The sequence below is a fragment of the Pleurodeles waltl genome, chromosome 4_1, assembly GCF_031143425.1.
Source record: "Pleurodeles waltl isolate 20211129_DDA chromosome 4_1, aPleWal1.hap1.20221129, whole genome shotgun sequence".
In the NCBI taxonomy this organism is placed as follows: domain Eukaryota; kingdom Metazoa; phylum Chordata; class Amphibia; order Caudata; family Salamandridae; genus Pleurodeles; species Pleurodeles waltl.
Genome location: NC_090442.1, coordinates 340338686 through 340355211, shown reverse-complemented (window position 1 = coordinate 340355211; position 16526 = coordinate 340338686). Strand labels below are relative to the sequence as shown.

At 46.3% G+C, this 16526-nt stretch overlaps 1 protein-coding gene across 1 annotated transcript in view; it reads left to right on the top strand.

Moving 5' to 3' along the window:
• The window catches only part of SLC15A5 (solute carrier family 15 member 5), a 379306-nt gene that overhangs the window by 183172 nt on the left and 179608 nt on the right, over positions 1 to 16526 (top strand). The window contains exon 3 of the mRNA XM_069230056.1: positions 12249 to 12418. Coding sequence (XP_069086157.1) covers positions 12249 to 12418 — 170 coding nt within the window. The remainder of the gene's footprint in view (positions 1 to 12248; positions 12419 to 16526) is intronic.

Below are 16526 nucleotides of genomic sequence, written 5' to 3'. Positions count from 1 at the left end.
AAAGAGAATTATACCATCAAGAACACCACCTGTTCCTTCATGGAACCTCAACATTGTCTTAACACGACTCATGGGTCCACCTTTTGAACCCATGCATTCTTGTGAAATGCAATACTTAACATGGAAAGTTGCGTTTTTAATTGCCATCACATCTCTGAGAAGAGTGAGTGAAATTCAAGCTTTCACCATACAAGAACCATTTATTCAAATACACAAAAATAAAATAGTCCTACGAACAAATCCAAAATTTTTACCAAAGGTAATCTCACCGTTCCACTTGAATCAAACGGTAGAATTACCAGTGTTCTTCCCACAGCCAGATTCTATAGCTGAAAGAGCACTACATACATTAGACATCAAAAGAGCGCTAATGTACTACATTGACAGAACAAAACTAATTCGAAAAACAAAACAACTATTTATTGCTTTTCAAAAACCTCATACAGGAAATCCAATTTCGAAACAAGGCATTGCTAGATGGATAGTTAAGTGCATTCAAACCTGCTATATTAAAGCAAAGAGAGAGCTGCCTATTACACCAAAGGCACACTCAACCAGAAAAAAAGGTGCTACCATGGCCTTTCTAGGAAATATTCCAATGAACCAAATATGTAAGGCAGCAACATGGTCTACGCCTCATACATTTACCAAGCACTACTGTGTGGATGTGTTAACTGCACAACAGGCCACAGTAGGTCAAGCTGTACTAAGAACATTATTTCAAACAGCTTCAACTCCCTACAGGCTGAACCACCGCTTTTGGGGAGATAACTGCTTACTAGTCTATGCACAGCATGTGTACCTGCAGCTACACATGCCATCGAACGGAAAATGTCACTTACCAGTGTACATCTGTTCGTGGCATTAGTCGCTGCAGATTCACATGCGCCCACCCACCTCCCCGGCAGCCTGTAGCCGTTTAGAAGTAGATCTTGAACATTTGTACATTTGTAAATATATTACTTTAAGCTTCATTATGTACATACGTATTCACTCCATTGCATGGGCACTATTACTAGCATACACAACTCCTACCTCACCCTCTGCGGGGAAAACAATCTAAGATGGAGTCGACGCCCATGCGCAATGGAGTCGAAATGGGAGGAGTCCCTCGGTCTCGTGACTCGAAAAGACTTCTTCGAAGAAAAACAACTTGTAACACTCCGAGCCCAACACCAGATGGCGGACTGTGCACAGCATGTGAATCTGCAGCGACTAATGCCACAAACCCTATCTTCACAACCCTACTCCTATCTTTCTCCCTAATCTCCTAAACCTCCTAACACTCACCCCCCTCCACCCTTAAATCCCCCTCCCCCAGCTCTTCTCACTCTACCTGTCCCCCCCTCCCTCGTGCTTTCCCGCCGCGACCTCCTGCACGCCCCCGCCCCCCAGCTCCCATTCGCCCAGAGCTGACCCCTCTCCCCCCTCCTACCTCATATGGCGGCCGCTGCGCGACAGTGGTAGCGACCCTTGACCCAAGGGTAGGTCGCTCCCCCTGCCGCTGCAGCTCCTCCAGCTCCTCCAGGTTCCTGAGTTCCTGAGACCCACCTCACAGTAAGTACCCCCCACCTCCCAGCCCCTCGCTCTGCCCCGCGCTACTCACCCTCTCTCCTGCTCCTGCTTCTTTTCTTCTTTTCTTCTTCTCTGTTCTTCCTCCTCGCTCCTCGTCTGTAATCTTCTTCTGTACTCTTCTTTTCCCCGTCTTCTCTCTTCTTCTGTGTGCTTCTCAGCCTCTCCTGTCGCCTCTCTTCTTCCTCATCTTCTTCTGTGGTCTTCTGCCTTCTGTCCTTCGTTTTCTGTATCTTCCTCTGTGTTCCTCTGTGTTCTTCTGTGTTCTTCTGTGTTCTTCTGTGTTCTTCTGTGTTCTTCTGTTCTTCTGGTCTCCTGCTCTTCTGTTCTTCCGGTCTTCTTTGCTTCTGTTCTTCCGGTCTTCTGTTCTTCTGTTCCTCCGGTCTTCTGCTCTTCTATCTTCTGTCTTCTATCTTATGCCTTCGGCTCTTCTGCCTCCTCCGTCTTCTTCTCCCCGCGCCTGCCCTCCTGCTCCTGCCTCATCCCCCTCCCTCACTCGCCTCCCCCTCTCTATCACCCCTATCTAACCCGTTCGCTATCTACCTCCCTCACTCCTCCTTTCTACCTATCTCTCTATCCCACTATCTAACTCCCTCACTCTCCACTTCCTCCTATCTACCTATCTCTCTATCTATCTATTTCTCTATCTATCGATTTCTCTATCTATCTATTTTCTCTATCTATTTCTCTATCTCTCCCCCTTTCCCGCCACCCCCTCTATTACCTATCTTCCTATCCTCTCACTCTACCTCTCACCCTCACCCACCTCTACAACCCCCCTCCCCTATCTTCACAACCCTACTCCTATCTTTCTCCCTAATCTCCTAAACCTCCTAACACTCACCCCCCTCCTCCCTTAAACCCCCCTCCCCCAGCTCTTCTCACTCTACCTGTCCCCCCTCCCTCGCGCTTTCCCGCCGCGACCTCCTGCACGCCCCCGCCCCCCAGCTCCCATTCGCCCCCAGCTGACCCCTCCCCCCACCTCATATGGCGCCCGCTGCGCGACTGCGCCGCTGGCGCGCCAGAGGTGCGCCAGAGGCAAGCCCGTCTGCGCCCGTCCGCGCCTGGCCCGCGCCCAGCGCCACGACCCCTGGTCCCCACCTCTCCCAAGCCCCACTGATCCGCTACGACCCCACCACCCTCCACGCCCTCAACCCAGGACGCTCCAACACCTGCTTCCAAGCTCACCCCAAACGCACCCATGGACCCTTCGCCTGCAACTCCTGCAAAGGCATCTTCCACCACGCAACTACCACGACCACAAGCCCACGCGCCATAAACCACCTCAAGTGCATCCTGGTCAACGCTCGTTCCGTCCACAAGCACGCTGTTGAACTCTGGGACCTCCTGGACTCCACAGCCCCGGACGTCGCCTTCATCACGGAGACCTGGATGAACGCCTCCTCTGCTCCAGACATCGCCACCACCATCCCCGAAGGCTACAAGATCTCCAGAAAAGACCGCACCAACCAAGTAGGAGGAGGTATCGCCATCGTCTTCAAAGACCCCATCAGCGTCACCACCTCCACCGAAGACACCCCTCTCGCCGCTGAACACCTGCATTTTCAGATTCGCACCGACCCGAGGACCACCCTCAGAGGATCCCTTGTCTACCGTCCTCCCGGACCGCGCGGCCCTTTCAGCGACGCCATCGCCGACTTCATCTCCCCGCACGCCCTCGCCTCACCGGACTACATCCTCCTAGGCGACCTCAACTTTCATCTGGAACAAAACAACGACCCCAACACCACCACCCTGCTCGACAACCTCGCCAAACTCGGCCTCAAACAACTGGTGAACACCGCCACCCACATCGCCGGACACACGCTTGACCCAATCTTCTCCGCCAGCAAACACGTCTTCTTCAGCCACACCTCCGCTCTACACTGGACCGACCACAGCTGTGTCCACTTCACATTCCGACGCGAGACCCGCCACCTCCGCACTCAACCCATCCCTCATCGACAGTGGAACAAGATCCCCAAAAAGCAACTCTTCTCCGCACTCGCCGCCAACCAACCCGCTCTCACCACCGACCCCAACGACGCAGCCCTCAACCTCACAAACTGGATCTCCAACTGCGCAGACAACCTTGCTCCCATCAAACGCACGCATCGACAGACCAACACCAAAAAACCTCTCTGGTTCTCTGACACCCTCAAGGAATCAAAGAAAGCTTGTCGCGCCCTCGAGAAGGCCTGGCGCAAGGACCACACCACGGATAACATGACCACCCTCAAGAACGCTACCCGCAAACACCACCACCTGATCCGCGCTGCTAAAAATAACTTTTTCACCGACAGACTGGACAAAAACAGCCACAACAGCAGAGAACTCTTCAGCATCGTCAAGGAGTTCTCCAACCCCAACGCCAACGCCGTCACACCCTCACAGGATCTGTGTGAATCCCTTGCCACTTTCTTCCATCGCAAGATCAGCGACCTCCACGACAGCTTCGGACAACAGACCCAACATAACACCACCGAACCCGCACCCCCAGCCATTACCCTCAACAACTGGACCCACATCAACACTGAAGAAACCAAATCCATCATGAACTCTATCCACTCCGGCGCCCCTTCGGACCCCTGTCCTCACTTCATCTTTAACAAAGCCGATGACATCATCGCCCCGCACCTCCAGACCGTCATCAACTCTTCTTTTTCTTCTGCTACCTTCCCCGAATGCTGGAAACACGCCGAAGTCAACGCCCTACTAAAGAAACCTACGGCTGACCCGAGCGACCTGAAAAACTTCCGCCCCATCTCTCTTCTGCCTTTCCCAGCCAAGGTAATAGAGAAGACCGTCAACAAACAGCTGACCACCTTCCTGGAAAACAACAACCTGCTCGACCCTTCACAAACCAGATTCCGAACCAACCACAGCACGGAAACCGCCCTCATCTCAGTCACTGACGACATCAGAACCCTGATGGACAATGGTGAAACAGTCGCCCTCATTCTCCTCGACCTCTCGGCTGCCTTCGACACCGTCTGTCACCGCACCCTAATCACCCGCCTCCACTCCACTGGGATCCAAGGCCAGGCCCTGGACTGGATCGCCTCCTTCCTCTCAAACCGTTCCCAAAGAGTTTACCTCCCTCCGTTTCGCTCAGAACCCACCGAGATCATCTGCGGCGTCCCACAAGGCTCATCGCTCAGCCGGACACTCTTCAATGTCTACATGAGCCCCCTCGCCAACATCGTTCGCAAGCACGACATCATCATCACCTCCTACGCCGACGACACCCAACTTATACTCTCCCTCACCAAGGACCCCGCCAGCGCCAAGACCAACCTACAAGAGGGAATGAAGGACGTCGCAGATTGGATGAGGCTCAGCCGCCTAAAGCTGAACTCTGAAAAAACGGAAGTCCTCATCCTCGGCAACACCCCGTCCGCCTGGGACGACTCCTGGTGGCCTACGGCCCTCAGCACCGCACCGACCCCCACAGACCACGCCCACAACCTCGGCTTCATCTTGGACCCTCTTCTCACCATGACCAAGCAAGTCAATGCCGTGTCCTCCGCCTGCTTCCTCACCCTCCGCATGCTCCGCAAGATCTTCCGCTGGATCCCCGCCGACACTAGAAAAACCGTGACCCACGCCCTCGTCACAAGCCGCCTGGACTACGGCAACACCCTCTACGCCGGGACCACAGCCAAACTCCAAAATCGCCTGCAACGCATTCAAAACGCCTCGGCCCGCCTCATCCTCGACGTACCCCGCAACAGCCACATCTCCGCACACCTGAGACACCTGCATTGGCTCCCAGTCAGCAAAAGGATCACCTTTCGACTTCTCACCCACGCACACAAAGCCCTCCACAACAAGGGACCGGAATACCTCAACCGACGCCTCAGCTTCTACGTCCCCACCCGCCTCCTCCGTTCCTCTGGTCTCGCACTCGCTGCCGTCCCTCGCATCTGCCGCTCCACGGCGGGTGGGAGATCTTTTTCCTTCCTGGCGGCCAAGACCTGGAACTCCCTCCCCACCAGCCTCAGGACCACCCAGGACCACTCCACTTTCCGGAGACTCCTAAAAACCTGGCTATTCGAGCAGCAGTAACCCCCCCTTTCCCCTAGCGCCTTGAGACCCGCACGGGTGAGTAGCGCGCTTTATAAATGTTAATGATTTGATTTGATTTGATTTGAAGTTCCTTGATCCATATTTTGGGGTTCTCACTTAGAATATAATAAAAGACTGGATAGATTCACCTGTATTGGCAATAACTAGGCATGATTCAGTGGAGAAGTGTGACACAATGGTTAGAGCGGCAGACCCTGATGCAGAGATCTGGCCTGGGACCAGGGCTCAATTCCTGCCTTGGTGGGTCTTGGGCTCAATTCCCTTGCACCAGATAATTCTCATCTCGGTATCTAATTAATGGATCCCACTCTGGACAATAGGTTGCTTAATCTCCACAATGTCCCTGACAGTGGTTGGATGCCTGGCTTCACCCTGGGGGTTGCCCAGGAGTGGGTGCCTCACAGGGAAAAGCCAGGAGGGGTTACACAGTGGTATGGGTGCAGCGCCTTGAGACCCTAACTAGTGAGTAGTGCGCTGTTAACAAATTTAAACCGCATTTCTGAAGATTGATGGAATGAATTGGCTGGTGAATTTGAACTGAAGATTGATGGAATGAATTAAAGATACTGATTGAAGTACCGGATTTCCAGAATGATTTTTGGCTGTTATTACATCATGGACATCTTATTTGAAACAACAGTGATCTGACGGACTCTACGAAAAGTGTGGACCCATTTGCATATATTTATATTAAGATGTGTGCCTTTATCAGTCACAATTATAATTAGCCCTGACAACCTACCTATAAGGCCCTAGTTTTTGGTGGAGCAGGTAGGTTAAGGGACCCCAGTGTACTTAGGCCACCCATGGGTGCACTGCTGTGGTCTCTGCTGTCATTGTAAAAGCAGGCCTGCCATGATGGCTGCTTATAAATTTAAGGTAAATCCAAATTCGACTTTTGGATTAAAAGTACTTCCAAAGTCTCATACTACCTTATTTTTACATATGTCACCCCTAAGGTCTGTCCTAGGTGCCCCAAGGATTGGGTGCAGTGTAAATATAAGCAGAAGCTTTATAAAAGATATTGTAAGAGCCCCGGTGAGGGAAAAACAGCCAAAATCATTTTCCCCATTGTAGTACATTAGCTCCATAGGCTAAAATTGGGAAGCTTTACTTAAAATAATAAAGTCTCATTTCCACTAGAAAAGAGCTAAATATGTCATGTTTGATATCAAATTAAAATATACAATAAATCCAACAACTTTCCAATGTTGGATTTATTATAACACGTACAGAGAAAAAGTGTTATAACTCTTTTAGAAAGTATCAAAATTACCCCTGTAGTGCGCTTTCCTGATTGGTCAATCTGTAGCAGCCAGAGAAAAACTGCCTTAATGAGGTGTGAAGTAGCCTGGGCTGAAACAAAGGAAGCATCTGGTGGGAGGAGAACTGCTGCAGCAGATGGCATACCATGAACTGGGGTAGAGCAGCCAAACTGGTTTTCAAAGGAGGGAAAACCACCTGGGACAGAAACAGGACATACCATACCAGTGGGTGGGCTCAGCCAGATGTAACCTTCACAAAAAGATTTTCTCCATTTTGAATTTTTATAGAATATTGCTTTCTGGGATTGATGTTTGCTACAATTCGTAGAAATTGGTCATTCCAGAGGGTGAAATGCACCCATTGGTCAGGGTCCCCCCGCTTGTCAATCCATTAGCAAGGATAAATATGGCAGAGCTGCCCAGAAATTCAGATCCCTGCTGGAGGAAATACTGGAGAAGATGGACTGCCGTGCTGAACCTTTGGTCTGCACCTGAAGGACTGCCCCCACAAGGACTGCACCACCTGCACACTCAGGGCTTTACCAAGAATAAGGACTTTGCCTTGCTCCTACCGAATCAGGAGTCGACTTCCTGTAAGAAACATCTACAAAGGAGCTGACCAGAGTTCCCTGCATCAAGGCCTGCAAGAAGAGCCCAGCTCACCAGCATCCAGTGGCCATTTGAGAATTCTGACCAGGTGGGTTCTGGAAACTGTAGTCCCAAATTCCAAAGAGCAACTCAGAGCTTCTGGAACCTTGGATCAAGTTTTTGGACTCTCCAATAAAGAAGTTTGGAGCAATTTTATAAAAAAAAAGCTCCATAAGGTGACCGACCCGTCGACAAGAGTCACGCCAGCGATGTGAAACCCCAGCCCGGCCTGAACTTCAGTTCTGTCCCACTGAAGCTCCACAGCTTTTCCACGGTGACGAGACTTCCAGGAGTTGACCTGGACCCCATGCTAAGCCAAGCCGACAATGTCAAATCACAGGCTTGCCTGAAGAGGAGACTCGACCGACAACAAGAGAAAACGCTCCAGAAAAAAGAGACTAAGGCCCTCATTCGGACCTTGGCGGGCGGCGGAGGCCGCCCACCAAAGTCCCGCCGTCAAAATACCGTACCGCGGTCGCAAGACCGCGGCGGGTATTTTGACTTTTCCCCTGGGCTGGCGGGCGGCCGCCGAAAGGCCGCCCGCCAGCCCAGGGGAAAACGACCTTCCCACCATGAAGCCGGCTCGTAATCGAGCCGGCGGAGTGGGAAGGTGCGACGGGTGCTACTGCACCCGTCGCGTATTTCACTGTCTGCTATGCAGACAGTGAAATACTAGCGGGGCCCTCTTACGGGGGCCCCTGCAGTGCCCATGCCATTGGCATGGGCACTGCAGGGGCCCCCAGGGGCCCCGCGACACCCCCTACCGCCATCCTGTTTCTGGCGGGCGAACCGCCAGGAACAGGATGGCGGTAGGGGGTGTCAGAATCCCCCATGGCGGCGCAGCGAGCTGCGCCGCCATGGGGGATTCAAATGGGCAACGGAAAACCGGCGGGAGACCGCCGGTTTTCCATTTCTGACCGCGGCCAAAGCGCCGTGGTCAGAATGCCCAAGGGAGCACCGCCGGCCTGTCGGCGGTGCTCCCGCCCCCGTTGGACCGCCAGGGTCATAATGAGGGCCTAAGTCTGAAGGTAAAATTTTGACTGAGGCCTACCGCTCAGGGTATCCAACCTGGGCTTCATCGCGGTCGGCCTCAAACTTTGACTTTGGTCCAGTCACGCGCAACCAAGTATCTTTTTACATTTAATATTTAAAAATTCATTTCTCCGGTTCCCTACATTGGAATTTTGTCATTTTGGTGTCATTTTAAAGGTAAAAATATTACCCACTTTTATAAACTAGTATTGGATTTTTATTATTCATTACGTTTTACTTATTTATTGTTTTGTTGATAAAGGCTGATATTTACACTTTTTTGTGCAGCATTAGTGTCATTTTTTTATGTAAAAGTGGCTCAAACTTATAAAATATAATTGTATTTTGTAAGTTTGTGCTGCTTTTGCGTCAACAAATTACACAAATGCGGTGCCAAAACGTCTAAATATGGGACTAAATGCTTTACACACCTCTCTCCTAAGACAAGTTTAACTGCTCGTGGACCAAGCTACGAAGGGTTGAGCAAAGATTAATTTATTGAGACCTTGACTGGACCAAGTGTGGGACTGTAGCCTATTGCTAAGTGTAGGTACCTACCTGCCCTTACCAAAAACCCACTTTCCAACAGTTGCTCAGTAGATTTTTGAGAACTGTTTTAAGATGATCCCATTGTAGGCTGAGATTATGGCATCAGTTGGGCCTGACTCATGTTAGAGTCATAATACCTGTATAAATCATTTTACACTCAGCACCTTTAGAAACCAATTCCTCTGGTGAAACTACTAGAGTTTTGTGTGAGTAATAGTATATCTCTGACTGCAGTTGTTAAAATATTAAAAGTGGGATTCTTCTTGGTAATTCGTACTTACATGCTATTCCTTTTTTACCCTTTTCCACCTGTTCTTTAGGCCAGGCAAGGCCAGATTTTGTGAATGGCACAGGGCTGGGATTAACCCAGTATCTACAAGTTTTCTTGATCCAGACTGCAGAAATCTGGGACGATCTCCACCTGAATATCAAGCTAGTGGGAAGATCATTTAGGAGCAGATTTACTTAAACTTAGTGCAATGCAGCAAGACAATTTGAGCATTCCGAGGTCTGCCACTTATGGTAAATCCGGGAATGCATCAAAATCCACTCATTGAACGCCTCCTTGGGGCACAGTAATGGAACAAAGTGATTTGCACTGCGTTGTATTACTCTTGGTTCATCAAGCCAACAAGGGTCAAGCAATGTGGCCCTGCGTGGCTTGATAAATAGCAATTTAAGGGTTGCAACGCCTTTGCACCCCATTGCGTGGTTCAAAAGTGGTGCAGCCCTTTAATAAATTTGGCCCTGTAGATGAAACATGTGGTTTGTGGCACAAATTGCCTCTACCAGTAGAGAGCACAACGTAAGGAATGTACAACCATCTTTGCCCCGTAAAGGATATTTCTTTAATTTATTAGGAGAATAAAGCAGCACAAGTGTAAAGAGAAGGCATTACACAGACTTTGTTTTGGATGTCTGTCTTCTGCTGGAGTCTGGGGCCTGCTGAACATTCCTCACCCTAATATTTGTTTTAGAATGGCATTACGTTTTCTTTAAGTGTAATCCCTACTAAAATGAACCTGGAAGGCCACCATTCTGTCAGTGTGAGTTATGAATATATTATTAAAAAGGAGTATGTAAGTGACTTTTCTTGCCCTCCTGCAATGTGAAAATGGTGAGTAAGTAACAGTTTCACCCAACTGCCTAACAGCCTTGCACTTTTTTCCCCCAAACACAAGTTGCTAACATGTGGCTTTATACCAGCTAAACAGCATTATGCCTTTAACAGGCCCAGCTTCACACTACTAAATTATTTTCAATATTTCTTTTCTTTTGTTTGCCATTAGCTTTTACATCTGCGATGCTTATACATTTGTGACTAAAATCCCATAAAGTATAAAAGAATTGATGCATTACCAGGAAATAATCTCACGAAAGGTTAAAGTTCAAAGGTTGTCATCGATCATTTGGGGTCTGTTTCACTAAGCTTTTTGCAGACCTCAGTTGAATCTAGCTGTGCAAATAATCAGTGTTTACTTTGGTGCTCGGCACCAGCACTTGTCAACAAATTCACTTATGACAGCACGCCACGTTTGCGCTGTTTGATTTCGTGACGAGCACACCAATTATTTAGTAATTTAATATACGTTAAAAAAAGACTAGTAGCTTCCACTCAAAGCTATAAGAATAACTTGGGCGGCAGGTATTAGTCATGTATAACGTATATTTATATTCTGAACTGTACACTAGTAGGAGTGTGATGGTTAGTACTTTTGCTGGTACTGTCATTGACAACGCTGGCATTGGCAATGGGTGGTGCAAGCTAGAATGGCCTCCTGGCAAGGGTCTTGGCATTATTTTTACAAGTTAATTGCGGAAAAATACCTTAATTTGCAAGTATAAATTAATGATTGTTATTCGCAAAATACAAATGTAGACACATACATGTACTTTGCACATAATATTGCTCCACTGTGGTCTAAGTTACACTTTAACAAATCTGTTCCCAGGAGTGGAATGGAATACTTACCTATGTAGGTGAATGTCCACACCATGCATGTGTGTGGCAGACCTATTGTAGGAATCTAACTCTATTTGAATGGTCTTTCCTGTGTTTTTATGGATCTAAATTACAAGCCTTCTTTACCTCTGTTTGACATCAATTTTTAACATGTGGCATGTACATCCAATGGTTCTCATTTTGGACATTTAGTTAATAACCATGTACTCTTTTTCTTAAATATTGTTCGGAGCTCTAAAAATTACGTTGTTGTTTAAAATCCTCACACCACGCCCCTTGTATAGCTCTGAACGGTAGTCTTTGTACAAAAAGTGAGTAAGGAGACTCTGAATGGTAAATTAGACTAGAAAAACATGGGTGAGTGCACGAAATAAAAGCAGAATATCACAAAATGCATTATGCATCATCATACAGCAACATGCAATGTTATTATATTACAGAGTAAAATAAATCTCTATATTAAAAATACAAACAGTGATGTGGCCATTGACAAACCAAATCACATCCAAAAAGGCTTAGGGAATTGCTGACACTTCTTGAAAAACTAATGTTGTTTGAGCATGATCAACATTGGCACCCACTCACTCAGCGTACCAACAGGTCACTCATCCTGTTAGACTTAAACAAAAGACAATATAAAGAACAAATTGAAAATTCCTGTTGCAAACATTCCAATAGTTTCCATTGGAGGCTGTTGGAGGCATTCGGTTTTTACACTGCAGACAAAATCTTAGTTGATTTCAGTTGCCTCATGAAACTGGTTACAGGTGTTCTAAAACAATATTTTGATTTGATGTTATTTGGATTTAACCACTAGAATGTAAAGTAGAGATGTGGAGCAGAGTCCAAAAGCAAATATGCAGCAAACAGATCTATCATAAATCATTTGCAAGTTGTCAATCAGCATTTCAGGTAGGGAATTCAGTAGATCACCTTCAGAGAGGAAAGTTACCACTACAGACATATTTGTAAATGTTCCCGCTGCCTTCAGATATCTTTAGCTTCCGCCTTAAGATCATGTAGGAAATTGAATGTGTACCAGCATTTTGAAAATGAAAGTTTAAGTGTATTCATAATTATCTTTAAGCGCATCTATTGAGGTACATTTTATGTCTGCTTCTTTGGTGTAGGTTTAACTGGTTGGTGAACCTCAACTCTGCAGTCGTTTTTGTGGGAATTGCCTATATTCAGCAATCAGTGACTAAGAACCTTGGTTTTCTTATTCCATTCATGTCGGTAGTCATGTCCTTGATTACCATTCACATGGTGCGAAATGACTTGATATATCAACCAAAGAAAGGTAAGAAATGTATTATTTGAAAAATATATTGGGTGAGTGTATTGCTATGCATCAATTTCCAGAAGACTTTAGACAAAACTGATCTTAAAATCTGCTGGAAAATACAACAAAAAGCAAAGCCAATGAACTTGCAGTTCTTTTCAGGCTGTGATGGCCAATGATTGTCTCATATAAACAGTGATTCAGAAAGAAATTACGGAAGTGGAAACAAGCAGAAGTCAGTAATTAATTGTGCCTATCCCTTGCAGTGGGGAAGCCATAATTCCTTGTGCCCATGCAGTAGTAGTAGGTGGGAAGGAAATATGTTGTCAGCAGCTTAAAAGGCAAAATTAACACTTTGGCATGTTGTATCACTATACAGTGTGAGTCCTGCAGGCTAACGGTGAAGGGCAAGGTGGGGAGTGCGTAATTTAATAATCTTTATTGTCACCTATACCCAGACAAGTCTCCATGAGTCTCATTGAGACTGATTCCGGTGGCTCCTGCAGAAATTTCCAAAGATCAGACTAGGAAAAAGTGGGTTTATTCTGAGTGTTTTTTAAACTCACTGAACTGATTGCATGCTGTAATGAAACATCATAAAACCTAGAGAATCAGGTGGGAAATGTGTCACATTGCTGCCTCATCTATTCCTTGCCCAGTCTTTAGAACATGAGGTGTGTCCAGACCCTGGATGCAGGCACTTGGCTGCCTACGGTGAAAAAAATAAACAAGTTCCTCCTGCTCCAGGGTTGCATTAAAGGTCAGTAAACAGAAATCTCCTGTTTGTATGTCTCCTTAGGGACGAAGTCACCCTTTGCTTGGAGTCTCTGGGTGGGAATCCTTGCTTACTTTGTATGCTGTGTTTGGATCTTTTCAGTTGGCTCTTTGTTTCAGCTGTAAATAAATCAATGCTTTTGCTGGCTTCCAAGGTTCCTGGTGTATTTGTGGTCTATTTTCGGCTGGCATAATACATTCTCAGGTATCCATACTGAACTAATTTGGGAGAGTGTGGTGTTGTTTCCAGCTGGGCCTGCCATTTATTGGCTCTTTCCTGGGCTTGGGGCCTGGGATTTTAGCTTCTCATTTGGTTATTAATGTCAAACTTCGTTGATGAATGTGACTTCACTGATCCTCCTGGCTAACAGGGCTGGGCGTGGGTCATTCACCTGTGCTCCCTACTGAGCTTGGGGATGGGATTTAACTGTTTGCTGTGTGACTCCTAGAGTACCATTCATTGGAAGACTGATATCACATCCCCAACCCCTTTTCCTCATTTAATGCGGACTGGCCTTTGGCTTCCCACTATATCACACTATACTACAAACTGCAAGTTGGTTCGATATTTCCTTTTATCATTACGTCTTGTTAGCTATATGTCCTTACCTCTTTGCTTGGATTTTTGGGCTTTGTCTTACTTATATGATGGTTCACCTCCTCTTCGCTGGATCTGTAATAGACTTGAAGCCAATATCAAATTTGATCTGCTTTCCTGGTTTGTCCTTTACACTGAGGCAGAAAATGTTCAGGTTGAGCCTGCAAAAAGCAGTTTGTGAATCACAATTAGGGAATAGCAATTCCAAATGCAAGAAACTCCATTGAGTTTCTTTTGTGATTCCCGGTGGGTCGCAAATAGACCTGCCTCATTAATAATAATAAATTTGCGACCCACTGGGAATCGCAAAAATCACAGGAATGGTGATCTGCCGGTGTCAGCAGACCACCATGTCTGTGATTACTTTTAAATAAAGCAATCATTTTTTTTTAAACACAGTTTAAAAAGAAAGAAAATGAAACGTGGGACCATTACCTGCCCTTCAAAAACATTTTCGCATGCATTCATGAAGGGGTCCTTTAGGGACCCTTCCCCTTTTTGAATGGGTTAGCCCTAATTTGAAATTAGCTGCGATTGTTTTGCAACCGCATTCACGATCACAAAACAATCATACATACCATTTAGATTCGGTATTTGGAAAGGTCGCCCTGAACACGCCCCTTCCTAGTACCGAATCGCAAAACCCAAATTGCGAATCACAGTTTGGGCCTTGTACATCCCAAAAAGCATTTTTCTAGTCACAAATGGGCCGATTCTGCAATTAGAAAAATGCTTTGTACATGTAGCTCATAGTCTGTTGAGATGATGCAAAATGATAGCTCATAATGTAAGTGATAATTTTATCATTACTTTCCAGTAAACTTCAATACCTGGAGTTCAGGTGCTCCTCGTTCAGTCATTACATATTAAAGTGGCCCTGCCCCCACCCCAGACAGCCCCTTCACAAGAGTGCTAGTTATTTTTTTTACTTCCAGTATCAGTGATGGCTGCCTCTTGTTATCAAGCAAAAGGATATTGTTGATGCCGCCCAGGAGGGAGGGTGGGATGTGAGTGGGATGAGGAGATCCTGATCTTGTAGTATTGAAATTTACCACTAAGTAATGATATCATTACTACCTTGCAAGTGATCCTCACATCACTCATTACATACAGAGTGAGGCTTTACCAAAGTATAAGTCGGAACAGCTGTGTTGATGTGCCAGACGTTTATTCAGATGTTTATATGTTTGCATAGAATTACTTCATTCCTGCTTTAAAAACACCAATAGCAAAATTAGTAGATTATTCATTACATCAATCCAAACAATAATGGGAAATTAAAGTGTTCAGAGTGGATGATGTAGCAGCTCTACAAATTCCTGGATTTGATTCTCCAGCTGCTTCAGCGTGTGAGGCAGCCAATGCTTTAGTGGAAAATCCCCGATTTATGTCAAGGACATCTGAACCTGCTGAAGCATAGGCTTGAGATATAGCCTGCTTGGCCCACCTACTTGATGTCTCTTCAGTAGCCTTTTTACCTCTGTTAACCACTCCAGTGGACACAAAAGGTAAATTAAAATCTCTAAAGTCTTCCTTGTCAAAGGATAACTTGCAATGCCCTTTTCACATCTAAAGGCACTGAAATAGTATCTGTTGAATTTTCATCTCTGATTGGCAAAAGTATTTCTTGAGCTAGATGATTTTTTTTTTTTTCGGAACCCTTTCTCTAAACTTTGGATCAGATCGTAGGAAAACGTGATATGGGAGGCACTTCAGATAGGGGTAAATAATCACTAAGGAGCCCAATTCCCCCACTCTCCGTGCTGTATTTATTGCTATTACAAAGTCTAATTTCACAGATATCCATGCTATGTTGGCAGTTTCTAGAGGTCCAAAGGGCACTTTCTGCATGCTTTTAAGAACAATCAATAAATCCCACTCCTCTACTGGAACATGTGCTGGTTTCTTTAATGGAAAACTGTTAGAAATGGGGTTTCTGGTTGGCTAGGGTATGCACCTCAGCCAGGCAGAACTTACCCACTCTAGTCAGGGCAAGGGAGTTACAGGTCCAAGGTAACCCCTGCTCACCTCTTGTTAGCTTGGCACGAGCAGTCAGGCTTATCCCAGAGGCAATGTGTAAAGCGTTTGCACAACATACACAACACAAGTGATGCAATATCCCCACCACAAAGGAAACACAACACCAGATTATATGAAAATATACTGTTTTGTACACAACACAATTATTAGACCAAACATCACATATAAGTACTATCCTGCTACCTTAGCAGTTGTCAGAACGTTACACATTAGTTACTCTGCAAACTAGCAGTAGTCACACATAACACACAGGTTACTCAGTATTCTGCAACATAAGCAGTAGTCAGGAAAACACGTTATTACACCAAAGGACTTGTCATAAGAGTATCATAAAATTCCCATAGTAAGAACATTAGAAAACATATGGCAAGTTAGAAAAACATATTAGCAAGCATGTCCATAAAAGGAACATTTGCATATGCACACAAAAACATCATAAAACAGGTAGGCAATATATATTAATTCGCAATCTCTTTAGAAAGAACTTTAGATTATATATATGGATCCTTAATCAGTACCTGGGTAAGATGAAACAGGCACCTCCAGTGCCAAACAAACGAAGAAGGTGAAAAAAATGGGGCCCCCTGCGCTCCTCTGCGCCGAAGGGGGGCCTCCCTGCTCCTTAAACCAGAGGAGGGCTGCACGGTTCTCCTCTCTTTGGCGGATGGGCCCCTATTGGGACCCGTGATCATTAAGGGCCCCCTGGACCTCAAC